This window comes from Crocodylus siamensis, chromosome 4 (genome assembly GCF_052110815.1).
Source record: "Crocodylus siamensis isolate JL-2025a chromosome 4, ASM5211081v1, whole genome shotgun sequence".
Lineage (NCBI taxonomy): Eukaryota > Metazoa > Chordata > Crocodylia > Crocodylidae > Crocodylus > Crocodylus siamensis.
In genome coordinates, this window is record NC_143398.1 from 209248820 (window position 1) to 209265328 (window position 16509).

Consider the following 16509-nt stretch of genomic DNA (forward strand, 5'->3'; position numbering starts at 1 on the left):
CTGTAACTTAGTAATACCAGTACACTAAAGAATAATTCCTCTCTTTCACATTGGCCAGCAGATGGTAACTAGTACTAACAGGAGAAAAGTTTTGTGGCCTATATAGAGTAACTCCTAGTCCCTCCCTCTTTGTTCCTCTCAATCTCCCCCAAGACTTCCAGCTTTGCAAATTTCCAGTCATAAGCTGAAATAGTACTACGCAACATGGACTATTTGGATGCTATAGTTTCTGAAAGGCAGAAGTATACTTTGGTGTAACTAAGTTACAGAAAAAAATTCCCAGGTAAGAAATTCCTTTTCCAATTATTCGGCTGCCACCAGTGCAGACTTATGTGATCTGAGAAGTAATTCCTCAGTAAATTGAGAAGTAGGTAAAGCAGGAAAAAAAAATAGACAGACTCATTTATAAAATCTCTCCCTGATGTTTCCATGCCAGCTAACAAATAGAAGTGCTTAGTACAAACAGAAGCAAAAAAAGAAAGAGAGGAGAGGACACCGAATGCAAGAAGGACGTTACTAGTGGCACTCAAGTGCAAGCTTGTCTCTGATAAAAGAAAACTGCTAACTGAGTTAGCAGTTTTGCTGTATTCTGGAAGATCTAGCAGCCTAATATGAAATTAACTGCAGCAAGAAAGATGTAGGGCTTTAATTTAACTGGGTTTTATGGAATATGCACCATTTCTTTTTCTGATGCTGTTTTTAGCTTCTGCACTCTCACTTTTTATTTTAAAAAAAAAGCAGTCTCCAATTTTCTGGCTGTGAAGAAAATAATGAAAAAGCTTTAAAACATGAATTGAGCATAACCTGATATAGTCATATTGCCCTGTCTGTGGAGAGTCTAAACAGTAACTCAGAACTGTGAACTGCTGCATTCATCTAAGTAGGCTTGTGTATAAAATGCACAACTACTGACATTTAAATTATGGCATGCATAACTGTTTTACTATGGATCACAGCATGGAAAAAGGATAGGGACAAATATGTTATTAAAATATCACAATCTAGTGTAAGCACAAAATTTGATTTTGGTAGCACAAATGTACTGAACTCAAGAGAGAGCCAACACACTAGTCCCTTTTTTTATATATACAGCTGTTAGGGTAGCAAGAAGGAACAGTGTCTGGGGCCAGTATAAGCCCACCTTAGTTGAAGCCAATCTGGCAGAGCTCAGTAAGACATCCACCAAACCCTCACAAGCTCTCCTCCGGATCTCCAGCCAATAGGAATATGGTTTGTTCAGGAGTAAAGATAGGGCTAGGTTTATCCTTTTCTGGCTCTCTTGATTTCAGCTTCTCCTTCCACAAGAGCATCTCTGCAGACTCAAGAAGAAATCACAGTGCCAGTTTGTATATGGCTTACATTTTTAAGCTACTCTTTTATGGGGTTTTTTCCCCTAAATTTTCCAAAAAGACTTCTTTAAACAAAAACTTAAATTCTTAAAATCATCCTGTGGCTCTGATCTAAAATCATAGGTATGAAATTACTTTCCTTATGGCTTAATCCAGTTATGCCCTTGGGCATACCCAAACTTCATGTGAGAGAGAGCCAGGCCTGAGGAATCCAGCAGAGCAGGCCTGATCATATTTTGAACATCTGTACCATGTGCTGTGAGTAGTGCCTCATTTTTGAATTTCGGCAAGACAGAGCTCGAGTTGTGGGTGGAATTTGGCTGACATGTCCACTTCTTTTTTCCAGTTGTGGTAAGCATAGAAGTGATCTCATATACCTGTGTTATATGTCACTCCTTGACCAAAGAGTGTCTTCTGTTTCTCTAGACTGGACAGGGAGACTTACACCTTTGCAGATGTGAGTGATAAATTGATAATACTGATTTGTAAACCTAACAATGAGATCCTGTTAGTGGGAGGGAAGAGGGATTTTAAAAAGTGCCTAAAGGAGCTAGGAACTCAAATGTAGCTGACATTCAATGGTATTTGTGCTCCTGTAAATGAAAGAGCATAATGAAGGACATGACTCAGGATGATAGCTTTTTAGGGCACACAGCTTCCTTAGTCAGAGCAGAGGTTATAAAAGCCATCTTCCAATTGATACAGAAAGAATATTAGATACAAAAATTAGGTCAGAATCCTGGGCAGGTGACTATGAAGCAACTGAGAGGAACAAATGAGTACCGATATTAATTGGGGGAGTCTTTTAATATACTTGAAATAAAGTAAAGCTACTAGAAGAAATTAGTTATTTGGCTCAGGACCAAAGATAAACACTGAACCTAAGGAATCTAGTTACAAAGATATGGGTGTCAATAGATATGCTTACTGTGGTTTCTGTGTAGACATGCAGTCTTAATACCTCCTCCAAAAGTCCAGTGAAGTCATTTGGCATCAATAAAGTTTATTCTCTTGCTCCCAAAAAAGTGGATTTTCACTGTATTATTTCTGAGGTCAGTGTGTGCAGAGCAGGACTGGGTAGGTAGGAATCCGATGCACTGTTCTGCAGCACTCTGGGAAACACAAAGTGTTTTATGTCTCCTCCTAAGGAGAGGAGAGAAACTAAGTTACTCTTTCTTTGATGTCTATGAAATGAGACCCAGAGACAAAAATATTTTCTGTATGAACTATGTTGGCTCCTGATATGTGCCAAAAACGACTCCTGGGCAATATCAATTAGGACTTTGGTGATCAAACTGTAGGACAGATTTCCAAGATCTGGGACTGGATTTAAGTGGAGTTTAAATGTTTGTCCTATGGAAGCTTTGAAGGTACCATTAGTTCAATATTTCTGTGTAGAAACACTTTCTGTTTTATGATCCAGTCCAGCTTGTTTTGGTCTGTATGGATCTGCAGATTTGTCATCATTGTTTTTGTTCTGAACTTGTGTGAGGATTTTCTGTGACCCTGAAAAGAAGAAACAAAACAGAGACAGATCTGCTGGAAAAATTCCTTTTTCACATGCAGTTCTCATGCAGCAGTAAGTAGGGATGGAAAGGGAGGAGTGACATGACTCCTTCATAAGAGATATAAGCCTGGAGCCTAGTATTTGGAATTCCTCTGGTAAGTAAATCTTGGGTGGGAGATTTCTTTGGGCAAAATTTTGCAAGCCCAGGGTTGGATTCTAAAGTTAAGAGTTGATTATTTTGCCATAAAGTATATGAAAAGGAAAATAACAGACGTTTTAGAAATGCAAGGTAAAAAATGTAGAAGATAAAACTAGGGGCTACCAGGCAGATTTAGATAGCTATAAAATGCCAACATTAAATTAATTAAAAATAATTTATTGTTGTATCTTAAAGAATAAAATGAAAATGCTCATGAAATATTTTCCCCTGTTTCTTAGCTTTTGTCTTAAAACAAGGCTTTCATAGTTTTTTTATTCCATTCAAATGTATCCCTACCTAAAGGTTTCTTAGGTTTCTTTGACTCTTTAGCCAAAACAGTTTGGATCAGGTTCTTTAAAACCATCTCCTTTGAAATCCATAGAGTTACTCTGGATTTAAACCAGCATGACTGAGGAATCAGTTGTGATATACTAAGTACCCCAGTGATACTGAGCTGTGCCTTGCCTTTTGTTGTAATCTTGCATTATTGCTTTACTGAAAAAAGAATGGAAATGGTTAATTTAGAAATGTGTAAACAAAGTTAATTTTTCCTGAAGAAAAAAAAGATTATAGGCTAAATTTAGCCCTAACACAACCAGGCGTAAGTTTCCATTGACCTCAGTAAAGAGTCTTGAGTTTCTTTTATATGTAAGAAAGTATTGCTTAGGCGATATAGAGCTGAAGTAGAACATTTCTGTAATTGAGCTGAGGCTTCCATTTTGGGAAGTGAAGAAGCCATGTTATTCTCACCTAACTTCTCAATTAATGTTCATAATTTCTTGTTACTATTTTTTTTCCTAATGACTCATGTGAAAGATTAATACAAATCTGAGCAATACAGTGAGAGAACATTTTGTACTCTAGAAAGAAATCAGCTCATAACTCAGTTAATTCTACTCTTTGTTGGGGTTTTCTAATATTTTTTCCCTCCGATTCTTGAGGAGCATAAAATGTTCTAAAGTAATGAATGTTAAATTGAGTTAGTATGATGAAAACAGGTGCTATTTTAGCTTTTTTCCCCTACAGAAAGGTAGCATTTAATGTCCACAGTTGTTTTTTTTTCATTCTAACACTCTGAGCCTGTTCACACCCTCTACAGGCCTTCTTACATGGTAATTGTGGGTGCCTCTTGGAGCTCTTAATCCCTGGATTGTCTGCACATTAACACTTTAAAGTGATTATAAGCGTCTATTATGCATCTCAAAATTATGCCAGTCGGGATAGGATTATCCCTGGTTTGCTCTACCCAGCTCCTGTTTCATTAAGGTGTTGCCACTCCCCACAGACACGTCACCCATGCTTAAATCCTCCAGTATCCCAGGATATCTCACACCTCTGCCCATAGAGCAGGGATAGAAGCCTGTCCTGGCTCACCAGCCCTCTAGCAACTCACAGGTACAGCTCCTAGTTCTGCCTCTGCTTACCATGCAAGTTGCAGCTGGTAACAAGTCACAGGTGTGCAGGTGGGGGCAGTCAGGGAAGGATTCTAGACTAGGCTGTGACTGCTCTAAACCCCCAGCTAATACAAACCCTGATTAACATTTGTGCACTTTACAGTGTAATGTGTAACAGGCCCTACTACTACAACATTGATTTACTGTAGTAGTAATGATACTGATATGGACTGTAAGGCCGTGTCCACTAGGGCTGTACGAAGCTTCAGTCCCTGATTTGATTTGGAGGAGATTCAGCCTGATTTGGTGGCTGAATCTCTGAATCCGAATTGAATCAGGAGACCTATTAATCTGTCTGAATCGAACTGGAAGCCTCTGATTCTGTTTGGAGAAATTCAGTGATTCAGCCATAGACACAGCTTTATATGTTTTTTCTATATATCTCAAGGTATCAGACAGCTTGCGAAGCTGAGATGGTGGGGCAGATGGAGCGCCCCACAGGAGCATGGGGGCAGTCCCCATCATGCTCGGCAGCAGACTTGGAAGTGGATCATAAGCACTTCTGGTTTACTTCTGGGTTTGCCACAGAGTGTGTGGGCCCCCGCCCCCTGGCTCAGCAACTGATGCCTCCTGGGTCTGGGGGGGTACCTGGGGTCCCCCCATGGCCAATCTTCTGGGTCAACCACCAAGCACATGGGCTGCCTCCCCCCCACACTCCTGTGGGATGCTCCATCCACCCCACCATCTCAGCGTTTGCGAGTCACACCTGGTGCCTCAAGGTATGTAGAAAAAACATATAAAGCTGTGTCTGTGGCTGAATTGCTGTTTCTCTGAATCACAGTCGAGTCTTCAGATTTGGATTTGACCAAATGAAATTGGGACAGTGATCTGAATCAACGAATCAAATTACTGCCCCCTGAATTGGGCTGAATCAAATATGACCCACTTCGTACACCCCTAGTGTCCACATAAGCGTGAACATGTTTCCCTGAGGAGAAGCAGCAGAGGCACACTTTGTGCTGCTGCTACTTGTCCCCGGGGAATGCCTATGCTAGGTGCTCTCTGGCACACAGCAGGTTACCCTGGGTATGGTAGGAGAGGCTGGGGCCAGAACCGGGGTGGCCCCAGAACCTTACCTGGGCTTCTAGGGCTGTAGCAGCAGCGATCCCATTGCTCAGAGACTGGCCAGCAGTTGGAGTGTGGCTTCTGCTGGCTAGGCTCTGGTTTTGGGCAGTGCATACTGCTCCCATGTGCCCTGCTCCACTTTTTTTTTTTTTTTGCACAGGGTTTTTTGACCCTGGGACTTCCCAGGGCCAAAAAACCCACACCGCACTGCTACCTTGCAGTGCAAAGAACAGCTGAATGTGTAGTATGTGCATTTGGTATGTGCATGCAGAATGTGCAGCATGCACATACTGCATGACCATGTTCATCTGGACACGGCGTAAATGTCCAGGATTTTTTAAAATATTGCTTTATAATTGGGTCCTTTATTGGAAGATTAGGAATGTGACAAGGTTAATTTTAATATTGTAATTTTAGTCTTTTTCTCTTCACTGAACTTAATCCAGGTTAATGTGAAATACAACTGCATGCATAATGGAAAAAATAATAGTTTCACTATGCCTGGGAGATCATGAGTGGTGATTCAAGCAGCATGTGTCTGGATCAAAGGAAATAAAAGACATCTTTTGGAGGGACTCCTTTAACCCCTGCAGCTTGTACATGATGCAAAAATATGCCTGCTTAACAGACTGAGCAGATGTGTCATATTATGGGCACCCTGCTGTTTTCCAACTCTGTATTGCCTAAGGTGGCAAATTTGATTTTCAGCTGGTCATGTTGACTTTAAAATCTCAAGCCAATTCACAGACCTTCATGTGTCTTTTATTCATGGGTAACTGCCTTCTAACACAGCTTGACACTTAAGGGTTTCACCACCATGCCATAAATTGTTAGTGTGATTGAATCTTACTGTGTGAAGGTAACAAACTTGCTCTACTTGAATGTATATGCAAGAAAATCCTGCATATCTGAAATTTCAGAGGTGTTTTCTGTTTTAAACTTGAATGGTCTATAGGGACCTTTTATTTTTTGAAAACATTCCACTTTTTATCTTCTGTCAATGTTATGATGTTATCAACTGTATTGTACTTTATATGCTGCACGGGCAGAGTTTGTTTTTCTGACAACTGCACAGTAAGCCTCAGGGAACTGGAGATGTCATTAATCATTGAAGAGGGCTTGCCCATTCTGAGTTTGGATCTGTATATATTCTCTTTTTCGGCAGGAATATGAAGGAACCAAAATTCCTGAAGCCTTGTAGAGCCAAGTGATAATAGGTGGAACAAAAGGGATGCAGAACTATCTCAGTCTTTCATTTCTTCATGTTTTAATAAAATCTCAATGCTTTGATTTCTGGAGATGTGCTTTGTAATCCATGATGGCTCTGATAGAGAACACCTGTTGAATGAACAATATCATTCTTTTGTAAAACACCATCTGAAGCCCATCCTCATCTCTTTATGAGGTTTTACAGCACACACAGATATGGATTAGAAAAAAGGAAGAAATCCAGAGAAAGCTGCCGCATACTGGGGTGTATCTACAAAGGCAGTTAATGTGAAGTTATAAACTCAGGAGCAATAAATTCTGGTGTTTATTGCCATTTGAATGTGTGCCCAGGACTGCGGCACATTGAGTTGGGTCAGAGAAGCCCCAGCAGACAGAGGGCCCCAAGGGGTCAGCCTGCCACCCTGGGTCTGCTCCCCTCAGCTCAACGTGTTGTAGGGGGGATGGATGGGGCATGAGGGTCCTTCAGCACAGGGTTAGCTGGCAGGCAGCCCCTGCAGTGAAGCACCCTCATGCCCCAGCCAGCTGGGGCAGTGTCTACACATGTGCTGCTGCAGTTTACTCCACAGCAGGATAGTACTCGTAAATACAAGTACTATCCTGCTGTGGAGTGAGGGGGGTGCATGTGTAGACATTGACTGTGCAGCTAATTAATCCACTGTGCAGTAAACATCTAGTATAGATGCACCCAGTGTGTACCTTAAAATTTGTCTTTTATGGTAGAGATACTCTTTTCTTCTTAGTATTTCCCAGAAAAAAGTATGTATAAGAGAACTTACCTGTCTCAAAACAGTGAAAATATAACTATGATAAAAACAAAACCACTAAATCAGGAAGAATAATTTTTACCATTGAAAATGTAACAGTCAAACTGGGAATTAGAGATGGGGAAAGATTTAGGTCTTTGGAGCTCATAAAAAATCCTTTATTCTGTCCAGTTGCCACCTTTCTTACTGATAGGACAGGCAGGATTACTCATCAGTCTTCATTGGTGGCAATTGCATTAAGATGGCTGTTTCTCAGTATTTCTCAGTTATATGTAGCATTTACATCTCAATTTGTTGAGCATTTATTCTATTACATGGATATTATATGCTATCATTTGTAATAGATGATTAGTAATTATATATTGGCTGGTTATACTCCTTGCTTTAAATGTCACTGCTCAAAGATAGACAAAATAATAAGGTAAACAGTGACTTAATTGAGTAATTTGAAATATAAAACTTGCAATTTAAGTTGTACAAAGTTTCCTGGTACCATATTCACTTGCTGAAAATAATTCAATTAAAAGTTGGCTTCTAGCTGTATTCCTGAATCTGTATTTTACACAGATGTTAAGCTAATGTATCCTCCTTACAGGCTACATTTAAAGGATGGATGGACATTATGTATGCAGCTGTCGATTCAAGAAATGTAAGTATTATACATATACTAAAGTCTTTTTATGTACAAACTCTGAAGTCTATGCTAAAATAAAATTCATATATAAAATGAATGAAACAAAAAATGAATGCCTCAATATGACTAAAAATTCTGCTAAAACAAATTATTGTAAAATGATAGTAAAACTTCCATTAAGCTAAAGCAGAATAAAAGTACATTAATTTAAACAGAAAACATTGTGGTGCTATCTCAGGGCAGATGTATTAGAGCCTTTTGTCCTGAGTTGCTGCTTGTCAGTTAGTGTTGACATGAAATGATAGTACTGATATTTTGCAATGTATTTATTTGTAGGTATTGGACCAACCTAAGTATGAAGACAACCTATACATGTATCTTTATTTTGTCATTTTTATCATTTTTGGCTCATTTTTCACCTTGAATCTGTTCATTGGTGTCATCATTGATAACTTCAACCAGCAAAAAAAGAAGATAAGTATTTCACCTCTGTTATAAAAGTAATGTTACTTTTTTACAATTATAATATATGAGAATGTGGCATGCACTAGATAAAATGCATTAAATGATTACTGAAAAAGAAAAATCCCCATTACCAAAAATAGGGTCCACCTTGTATAGAAGGGTGGGGACTGGCTCAGACAGAAATATTACAAATGTCTACCAGTTACTGGTTGAACCCTTTCTGTCTCACAGATGGCTAAACTTCTTGTGGAAGATGCTGTGACCATAAAAAAACTACAAAATTTGATAACCTGCTGAACAGGATATTTATATCTTGTCTAAGATATTCTGAATTCCTAAACTAAAATCTAATTATCTTAATGGTTAATTAGACCCATTCTTTGATATTCAGCTCATGGCCATTTGTCTCCTTTGATCCCCCATTCAAGAATGCATTTAAAATCTGTTTCCATAATAAAATATAAAAGCAAGCATTTGTTTCCTTTTAGACATGTTTCTCTTACAAATGTGAATAAAGTTTTGAAAGACTATATCTTTAAAATGGTTATAACCAGTTTTGATTTCATTCCTTTACTTTGGAGGTCAAGACATCTTTATGACAGAAGAACAGAAGAAATACTACAATGCAATGAAAAAACTGGGATCCAAAAAACCACAAAAACCTATTCCACGACCAGGGGTAAAAATGTATATGTTAATCTGTCCAAGCACTAGCATAACATGGGGTGGGCAAACAGGGCACATGTCCTAGGCACTGCCTATGGGTGGGGTGCCAGAAGGACAGGGAGGTAATGCTTCATCCTACCACCTCTCGCTCTACCTACACAGAGGTTTCCAGGAAGTACCTGACACAGGTAATGAGTGTAGTGGAATTCTGGGAATTGTAGTTTTGTAGAGCAGCAGTGCAGTTTGCTGCTGGGGGGTAGGGAGAGGACAGGGGAAGAACTCGCCTCCATATTTCACTGCTGAAAACTGCATTTTTTGCCCCGTCAGCATGAGCTTTGGTGGCAAAAAATGGGGAGTAATTTCTCCATTGGCAGCACTGGCTTCCACTGACACTTTAGAAAACTACAGTTCCCAGAGCATCTTGTACTCCATGATACACATTGGTTGGCCATGCTCCTGCCCACTGCCTTGTGCTGAAACCAGACCAGGGGTGTGAAGGGTGAGAGGACTGCTCTCAGAGCATTCTTTGAATATTATGCCTCCATAACCAAGCAACCAGAAGTGAAAATCTTGCACATTTTTAGGCATATTTCATCTATAAAAAACTAATGTACACATTGCCTTTAAGCAGTATATCAGTAAGCAACATGGAAAATTAGCATGGAATGAAAGGAACTGTTTTCACTGTAGGAAAAATCTGTTTATTTATCAATAAAGGACACATACATGTTTTGGCAGAAATTTTCAGATGCCTGATGAACATATATGCCCAAGTCTCTCTAAAATTCAATGGAGATGCCCAAATTCTTTAAGGCCTTTTGAAAACCTAATATTGTATTATTGTATTTGATCGCTACTAAAGCAACCAAAATGCTGGCTTGCATCCATAGATGAATCTCAAGCAAATCCTGGGACATCATTCTCCCCCTGTACTTGGCCTTGGTGAGGCCACAGCTGGAGTACTGCATCTAGTTTTGGGCTCCACAATTCAAAAAGGATGTGGAGAAGCTTGAGAGAGTCCAGAGAAGAGCCACGCGCATGATCAGAGGTCAGGAAAGCAGACCTTAAGACGACAGGCTGAGAGCCATGGGACTCTTTAGCCTGGAAAAGCGCAGGCTCAGGGGTGATCTGATGGCCACTTATAAGTTTATCGGGGTGACCACCAGGATCTGGGGGAACATTTGTTCACCAGAGCGCCCCAAGGGATGACAAGGTCGAACGGTTATAAACTGCTGCAAGACCGTTTGAGGCTGGACATAAGGAAGAATTTCTTTACTGTCCGAGCCCCCAAGCTCTGGAACAGCCTGCCATCGGAAGTGGTTCAAGCACCTACATTGAACACCTTCAAGAGCAAATTGGATGCTTATCTTGCTGGGATCCTATGACCCCAGTTGACTTCCTGCCCTTTGGGCGGGGAGGCTGGACTCGATGATCTTCTGAGGTCCCTTGCAGCCTTAATGTCTATGAAATCTATGAAATTACGGCATATTACAGGTAGAACTGACAGAAACCCATCTAGTTAAATTTACCTAGCGCTTCCCATCGTAGTGTCCAGATTGCAGTTGCTTTTGTAACAGCCAACTGTCATTTAGGTCAGAATTTCTCATGCTTGCAGGCTAATTTTTTTTCTGGAAAGTTCAGCAAAAAAAGAATAAAAGATGTCTAGAACTTGGAAGACAATCAAAAAATATGCCACAGTTAAATAAGTGGTCCAGAGTCCTGCCACTACCTCTAATAGGGCACCAGGACAGTAGCAACCTTTTTTGCCACTCTCCTAGTTTGGTGGGAATCTATCTGGCAATCCTCTGATGCCTGAGACAGCAGTGCACCAAGAGCAGTACTCAGACCACAGTGCTCTCCAGGGGGCTGACAGTCTGCCCAGTCCCCCTTCCCTGGAATGGGAGAAGGCAGGCTCTTAGGCTGCCCATACACAAACATTAGTTAAAGCCCCATGGCCATTTTGAAACAATGTGATGGTGAGGTGATGCTAATTCTAATTAAAATGTGAAGCAGAGTTGATTAATTGACTCTGCTCTGACACGTTCCAATTATAACACTAAGAAGCATGTCTGCAGGTACCCTTAGTGATTGAGCTCAGTGATGGGCTCCCTAGGGGCTGGAAAAACAAAAGACCAGTCCACTAACACTCTCTGGTGGGACAGCATGCCTTCATGTGACTCTGTAGCACTCCTGGCAGGGGCTCTGAATGTGTGTATACCCCTGTAGCACTCCAATTTTTATAGTGCTACCAGTGCTTGGGCACTTGCAGTGCTATGCATGAACTTGTGTTTAAGGCCTAAGGTAGTGAAGTGACACTCACTAGGGCTGGATTCTAGTCTATATCCTGCCTTGGACATCTCTGAGATGGACAAGAATCACAATGCATACATTTATTGGGACTGACTTAAGTTGTCATATTTGTATTATTATTTGATAAGGCTGAACTTTTTATTGAAATGTCATATGATAAATTATAAAGAGATTACCTTTATGAGTAAATTAACCTTCTTTCAATACAATATAAAAAAGAAAAAAAAGTCAAGGTGTGTATTACATGGTTCTCTCTCTTTTTTTTTTTTGTATTTTTTTCTATTCCCAGAACAAGTTCCAAGGCGTGGTCTTTGATTTTGTGACTCAACAAGTATTTGATATCAGCATCATGATTCTTATCTGCCTTAATATGGTCACCATGATGGTAGAAACAGATGATCAGAGTAAAGAGATGGAAAATATTTTACAGAGGATTAACCTAGTGTTTATTGTCCTTTTTACTGGAGAATGTGTCCTGAAAATGATCTCACTCCGCTATTACTACTTCACCATAGGATGGAATATTTTTGATTTTGTAGTTGTCATTCTCTCCATAGTTGGTAAGAAACACTTATATTCAAAAAGCAACATAATGAATGGAAGAACAAATGCTGGTTTTAAAACTGGTAGTCTTTTCTATTATTTAACAATAACAATTTAGAAGATCAGACATTCACTTTAGTTCCACTTCCAAAATTTATAGTAAATGAGCACACAATAGAGAATTGTAATAATGCATTATTGTATCAGAGGTAAAAATAACCCTCTCTTAATGCTAACAGTGTGTTAATATCTACTTGTTTTATAAAAAAGTACTGCAAAAAGAGCCAAAATGAAAATAGGACCTATGTTATGCCTTTTCTCAGATCCCTTTAAGAAAACCTTAAAATATACCCCCTCACCATTCAAAATCTAAGGATATATTAGGTCTGTCCTAATTTAAATTGTTGTTAAATATTATCCCCTTACAAAGGTGTTTTTTCATCTGTTTGTTTGTTTTACAGGTATGTTTCTATCTGAGTTGATTGAAAAATATTTTGTGTCCCCCACCTTGTTCAGAGTCATCCGACTCGCCAGAATTGGTCGAATCCTGCGACTCATTAAAGGGGCTAAAGGGATCCGCACTCTGCTCTTTGCTTTGATGATGTCTCTTCCTGCTTTGTTTAACATTGGCCTCCTGCTCTTCCTGGTTATGTTTATCTATGCCATATTTGGAATGTCCAACTTTGCCTATGTTAAGAGGGAAGCTGGGATCGATGACATGTTCAACTTCGAAACTTTTGGCAACAGCATGATCTGCCTATTTCAAATTACCACATCCGCTGGTTGGGATGGCTTGTTAGCACCAATTCTTAACAGTGGGGAACCAGACTGTGACCCATATAGAGTTCACCCTGGAAGCTCCGTTAAAGGAGACTGTGGTAACCCTTCAGTTGGGATTTTCTTTTTTGTCAGTTACATTATCATATCATTTCTAGTTGTAGTAAACATGTATATTGCTGTGATTTTGGAGAACTTTGGTGTTGCAACTGAAGAAAGTGCTGAACCTTTAAGTGAGGATGACTTTGAGATGTTCTATGAGGTTTGGGAAAAGTTTGATCCAGATGCAACTCAATTCATGGAATTTGAGAAGCTATCTGAGTTTGCAGCTGCACTTGAGCCTCCTCTTCATTTACCAAAGCCCAACAAAGTCCAGCTTATTGCAATGGATATGCCCATGGTTAGTGGTGACAGAATTCATTGCCTGGACATCTTGTTTGCTTTTACAAAGCGTGTTTTGGGTGAAAGTGGAGAGATGGATGCACTTCGAATACAAATGGAAGATAGGTTTATGGCAGCCAATCCTTCCAAAGCCTCCTACGAACCAATTACAACCACATTAAAACGTAAACAGGAAGAAGTATCTGCTACCATTATTCAGCGTGCTTTCAGACGTCACCTTTTAAAACAAACAGTAAAACAGGCTTCATTTATATATAACAAAAATAAAAATGAAGGAGGGGCTGGTCTGTGTATTAAAGATGAAATTCTCATTGACAAGTTGAATGAAAACTCATTTACAGAGAAAACAGACATGACCACCTCAACAGCTATTTGTCCACCTTCTTATGATCGTGTGACAAGGCCAGTCAAAGAAAAATATGAACATGAAGACAAAGACGTCCAGGAGAAGGAAAAGTAAAATGCAAGCAAAAAATCTGTTTGTCTGAAAAACTGTTTACAACCTGTGAAGGTGTGGTGGATTTGTGTCAACAGGACTCCTGTAGGAGGTCTATGCCAAACAGACAGTTTTTACGAATAAACTGTATACTTAAGGTCAGTGCCTATAACAAGACAGTGGCCCCTTGTCAGTAAACTGTGACTGTAATATAGGGAAACAACTTTGACAGGTGGTTACTGTTACTACCAGCTGACACTGCTGAAAAGGAGAGAAAAAATGGCTACTCAGACTGTAGGGACCAGTTAAAAGGGGTGCAAACCAATAAATTCTGTGTGTTTAGCATAAAAACTTAGTACAGTAACTGTATCCACTGTTTGCATTTCAACTGCCACATTTGTCATATTTTTACAAAATCTGTGTTGGTGGATTCATCTTTTTTTTATTCATATGTTGTTTATTATATGTGACTATTTTTGTAAATGGGGTTTGTGTTGGGGTAGGGGGTTAAGTACTACTTTACAGGTATGAGGACCAGGTGTTCTAGTATATGACTCTCTAATATACACACAGAAATGATTTGCATGGAGGCATGCTGCACTTATAGATCATGCATGAAAAAACATTAAGTCACAAAGAATAAGATTTTTAACTTCTTGGTGTTTCTGGGAGGGAGTAATACATTTTGAGGTGCTTAATTAATGTATTCATGTTATGTCACATCCAAACAAGTCTTTATATGCCTGTAAAGTCCCCTGTAATCCACAAGAACAGAACGGATGGATATTTTTTTACACAGACCATTAAATCTCAGCAAGTGCAAACTCCTTTCTAAGGTCTGAAGTCATAGATTTTGTCTCTTTGTCAGATGTTTTTTCTGTATAAAAATATTACATGAATCTGCCCTAGAACATAAATTGACCAAAAAAGAACCCTTTATCGAGTTGTTCTGCTTTATCCTGCAGTATTGTTTAGCCATCTTCAGCTCTCAGTAAGGTTGACATTGTATGTTTAATGAAAAGCTCTCTGTTCTGTAAATAGCAATTTTTAACATGTGGTGCATGTTTGAGCAAACCAGTAATGATCTGAGCACATTTATTGCATCAAATATGTACCACAATACATGTAGTGTGCAATCTTTCAGCAGGTAAAATGATGTATTCTCTACCATTATAGATAGTTTGGATGCTATCAATGCATGTTTATATTGCCTATGCTGCTGCTGTTTTGACTGTCCAGAATTCTCAGATATGGGAAGCCATACATCAGAGGTAATGTGAAACAAACTGTTCAACAAAACCTCATTCCTTCATATCATTAAGCAATAGTTTGCAGCTATTTACGACATTTTTTGTTTTACATTTTTAAATTTTCTGTGAAAAGCATAGTGTATAGCCAGACTGTACAGACACACTGCAAACTGCTAAACCTGTTGAAAATAATGTGGTTAGAATTTTATAAGCAAATATAAATACTGTAAAAATCATTTTATTTTATTTTTCAGCATTATGTACATAAAATAAGAAACGAATTTTATCTTCAGGTTGAAATCACAGCCACTTTTGTTACTTTCTGTCCATAGTAATTTTTTGTGGAAGAACTTCAGAGAATAAGAAATGAAAAAGAGAATGGGTAGTTGTAGGGTTTTTTTTATTTATATTTGCAAACATTTCAGTTTGCAATAATGTAATAGCTTCTGCTAAATCCATTCAGAATTTGCTTGCTTCCAAAAATCTATATTTTTGCAGTTGGAAGAGGATGTAGGATGTAGTTTTGTTTGAATTTCTAGCAGTGCCTGCATCAGAAGCTTTAAGAGAAAATTTTTCTTTCACAGATTCCTTAATCTTTTATTTAAATAGATCCTTTTATTCATATTAATTCATGCATCATTAGAAATGCTATAAATATTAATCCAGGGTCCACGATATTTTTTCACGAAAAAAGTAGCAAAATTGTATAATCAAACACATCAGGACATTTTATGTTTCTTACACAGGAATATTAAATATAGACTTCTTTTATTAAAACTATTGACTTATACTGTATTAGTGAACTGCATGCAGGAAAATGCTACTATTACCCTAGCTGATGCTAAACAACATTACAACTGCGCCAAAATAATAAAAATTACATTTTTTATTGTATGGTTTTCGCTGTCTGTTTTTATTAGCTAAAACAAATGTAAAATAAAATGTTCTGAAACATAAAGTTTTGATCCTACAAAACTTAACAGATGGTCATACTGCTTTATTTTCAGTAAAAATCTATTGCTATCCCAAAAGGACAACAAATGGTTTGTATTTAGGGTGACCCCTCCCAATAGGCGACTGGTGCCATTTTAGTCCGGTGGGGGAGGTGGGGGGTACATGTCCTCCTCGGTGACCAGTTAGCAACCGGGAGGGATTCTCCCATGGCCAAATCTGCCAAATGGGAGTGGGGGGTCCCCCTTCAGCCAATCTGGCTGACGGGGGGGTCCCCCCTTGGCCAATCTTGCTGACCGAGGGAGAGAAGTGTGGAAGCGTGGCTGGTCAGGGGGTGCACCAGTGCTCCCCCTATGCATGACCACTGATCCCTCCCTTCTCTAATTGGGTGGGACAGACCTGAAATATAAAGATCAAGTCCAGTCCTGGGCTGAATGACTCTGGGACAGCATTTGTTCTGGATTATCCATGACAACTATCATGTGAAGTATCATGTGAAGGGATCCT

General features: G+C 39.2%; 1 protein-coding gene across 10 annotated transcripts in view; it reads left to right on the plus strand.

The window, feature by feature from the left end:
- Positions 1–15910, plus strand: part of LOC149867521 (sodium channel protein type 1 subunit alpha) — a 176689-nt gene extending 160779 nt beyond the window's left edge. For 9 of the 10 annotated variants that reach the window (XM_090045575.1, XM_090045566.1, XM_090045570.1 and 6 more), the window contains 5 exons: positions 8164–8217; positions 8539–8676; positions 9242–9346; positions 11933–12203; positions 12648–15910. In XM_090045575.1, the coding sequence (XP_089901701.1) occupies positions 8164–8217; positions 8539–8676; positions 9242–9346; positions 11933–12203; positions 12648–13825 (1746 nt within the window). In that variant the 3' untranslated portion in view covers positions 13826–15910. The remainder of the gene's footprint in view (positions 1–8163; positions 8218–8538; positions 8677–9241; positions 9347–11932; positions 12204–12647) is intronic. The other variant, XM_090045574.1, reaches the window with a different exon arrangement.
- The last annotated feature ends 599 nt before the right edge of the window (positions 15911–16509 follow it).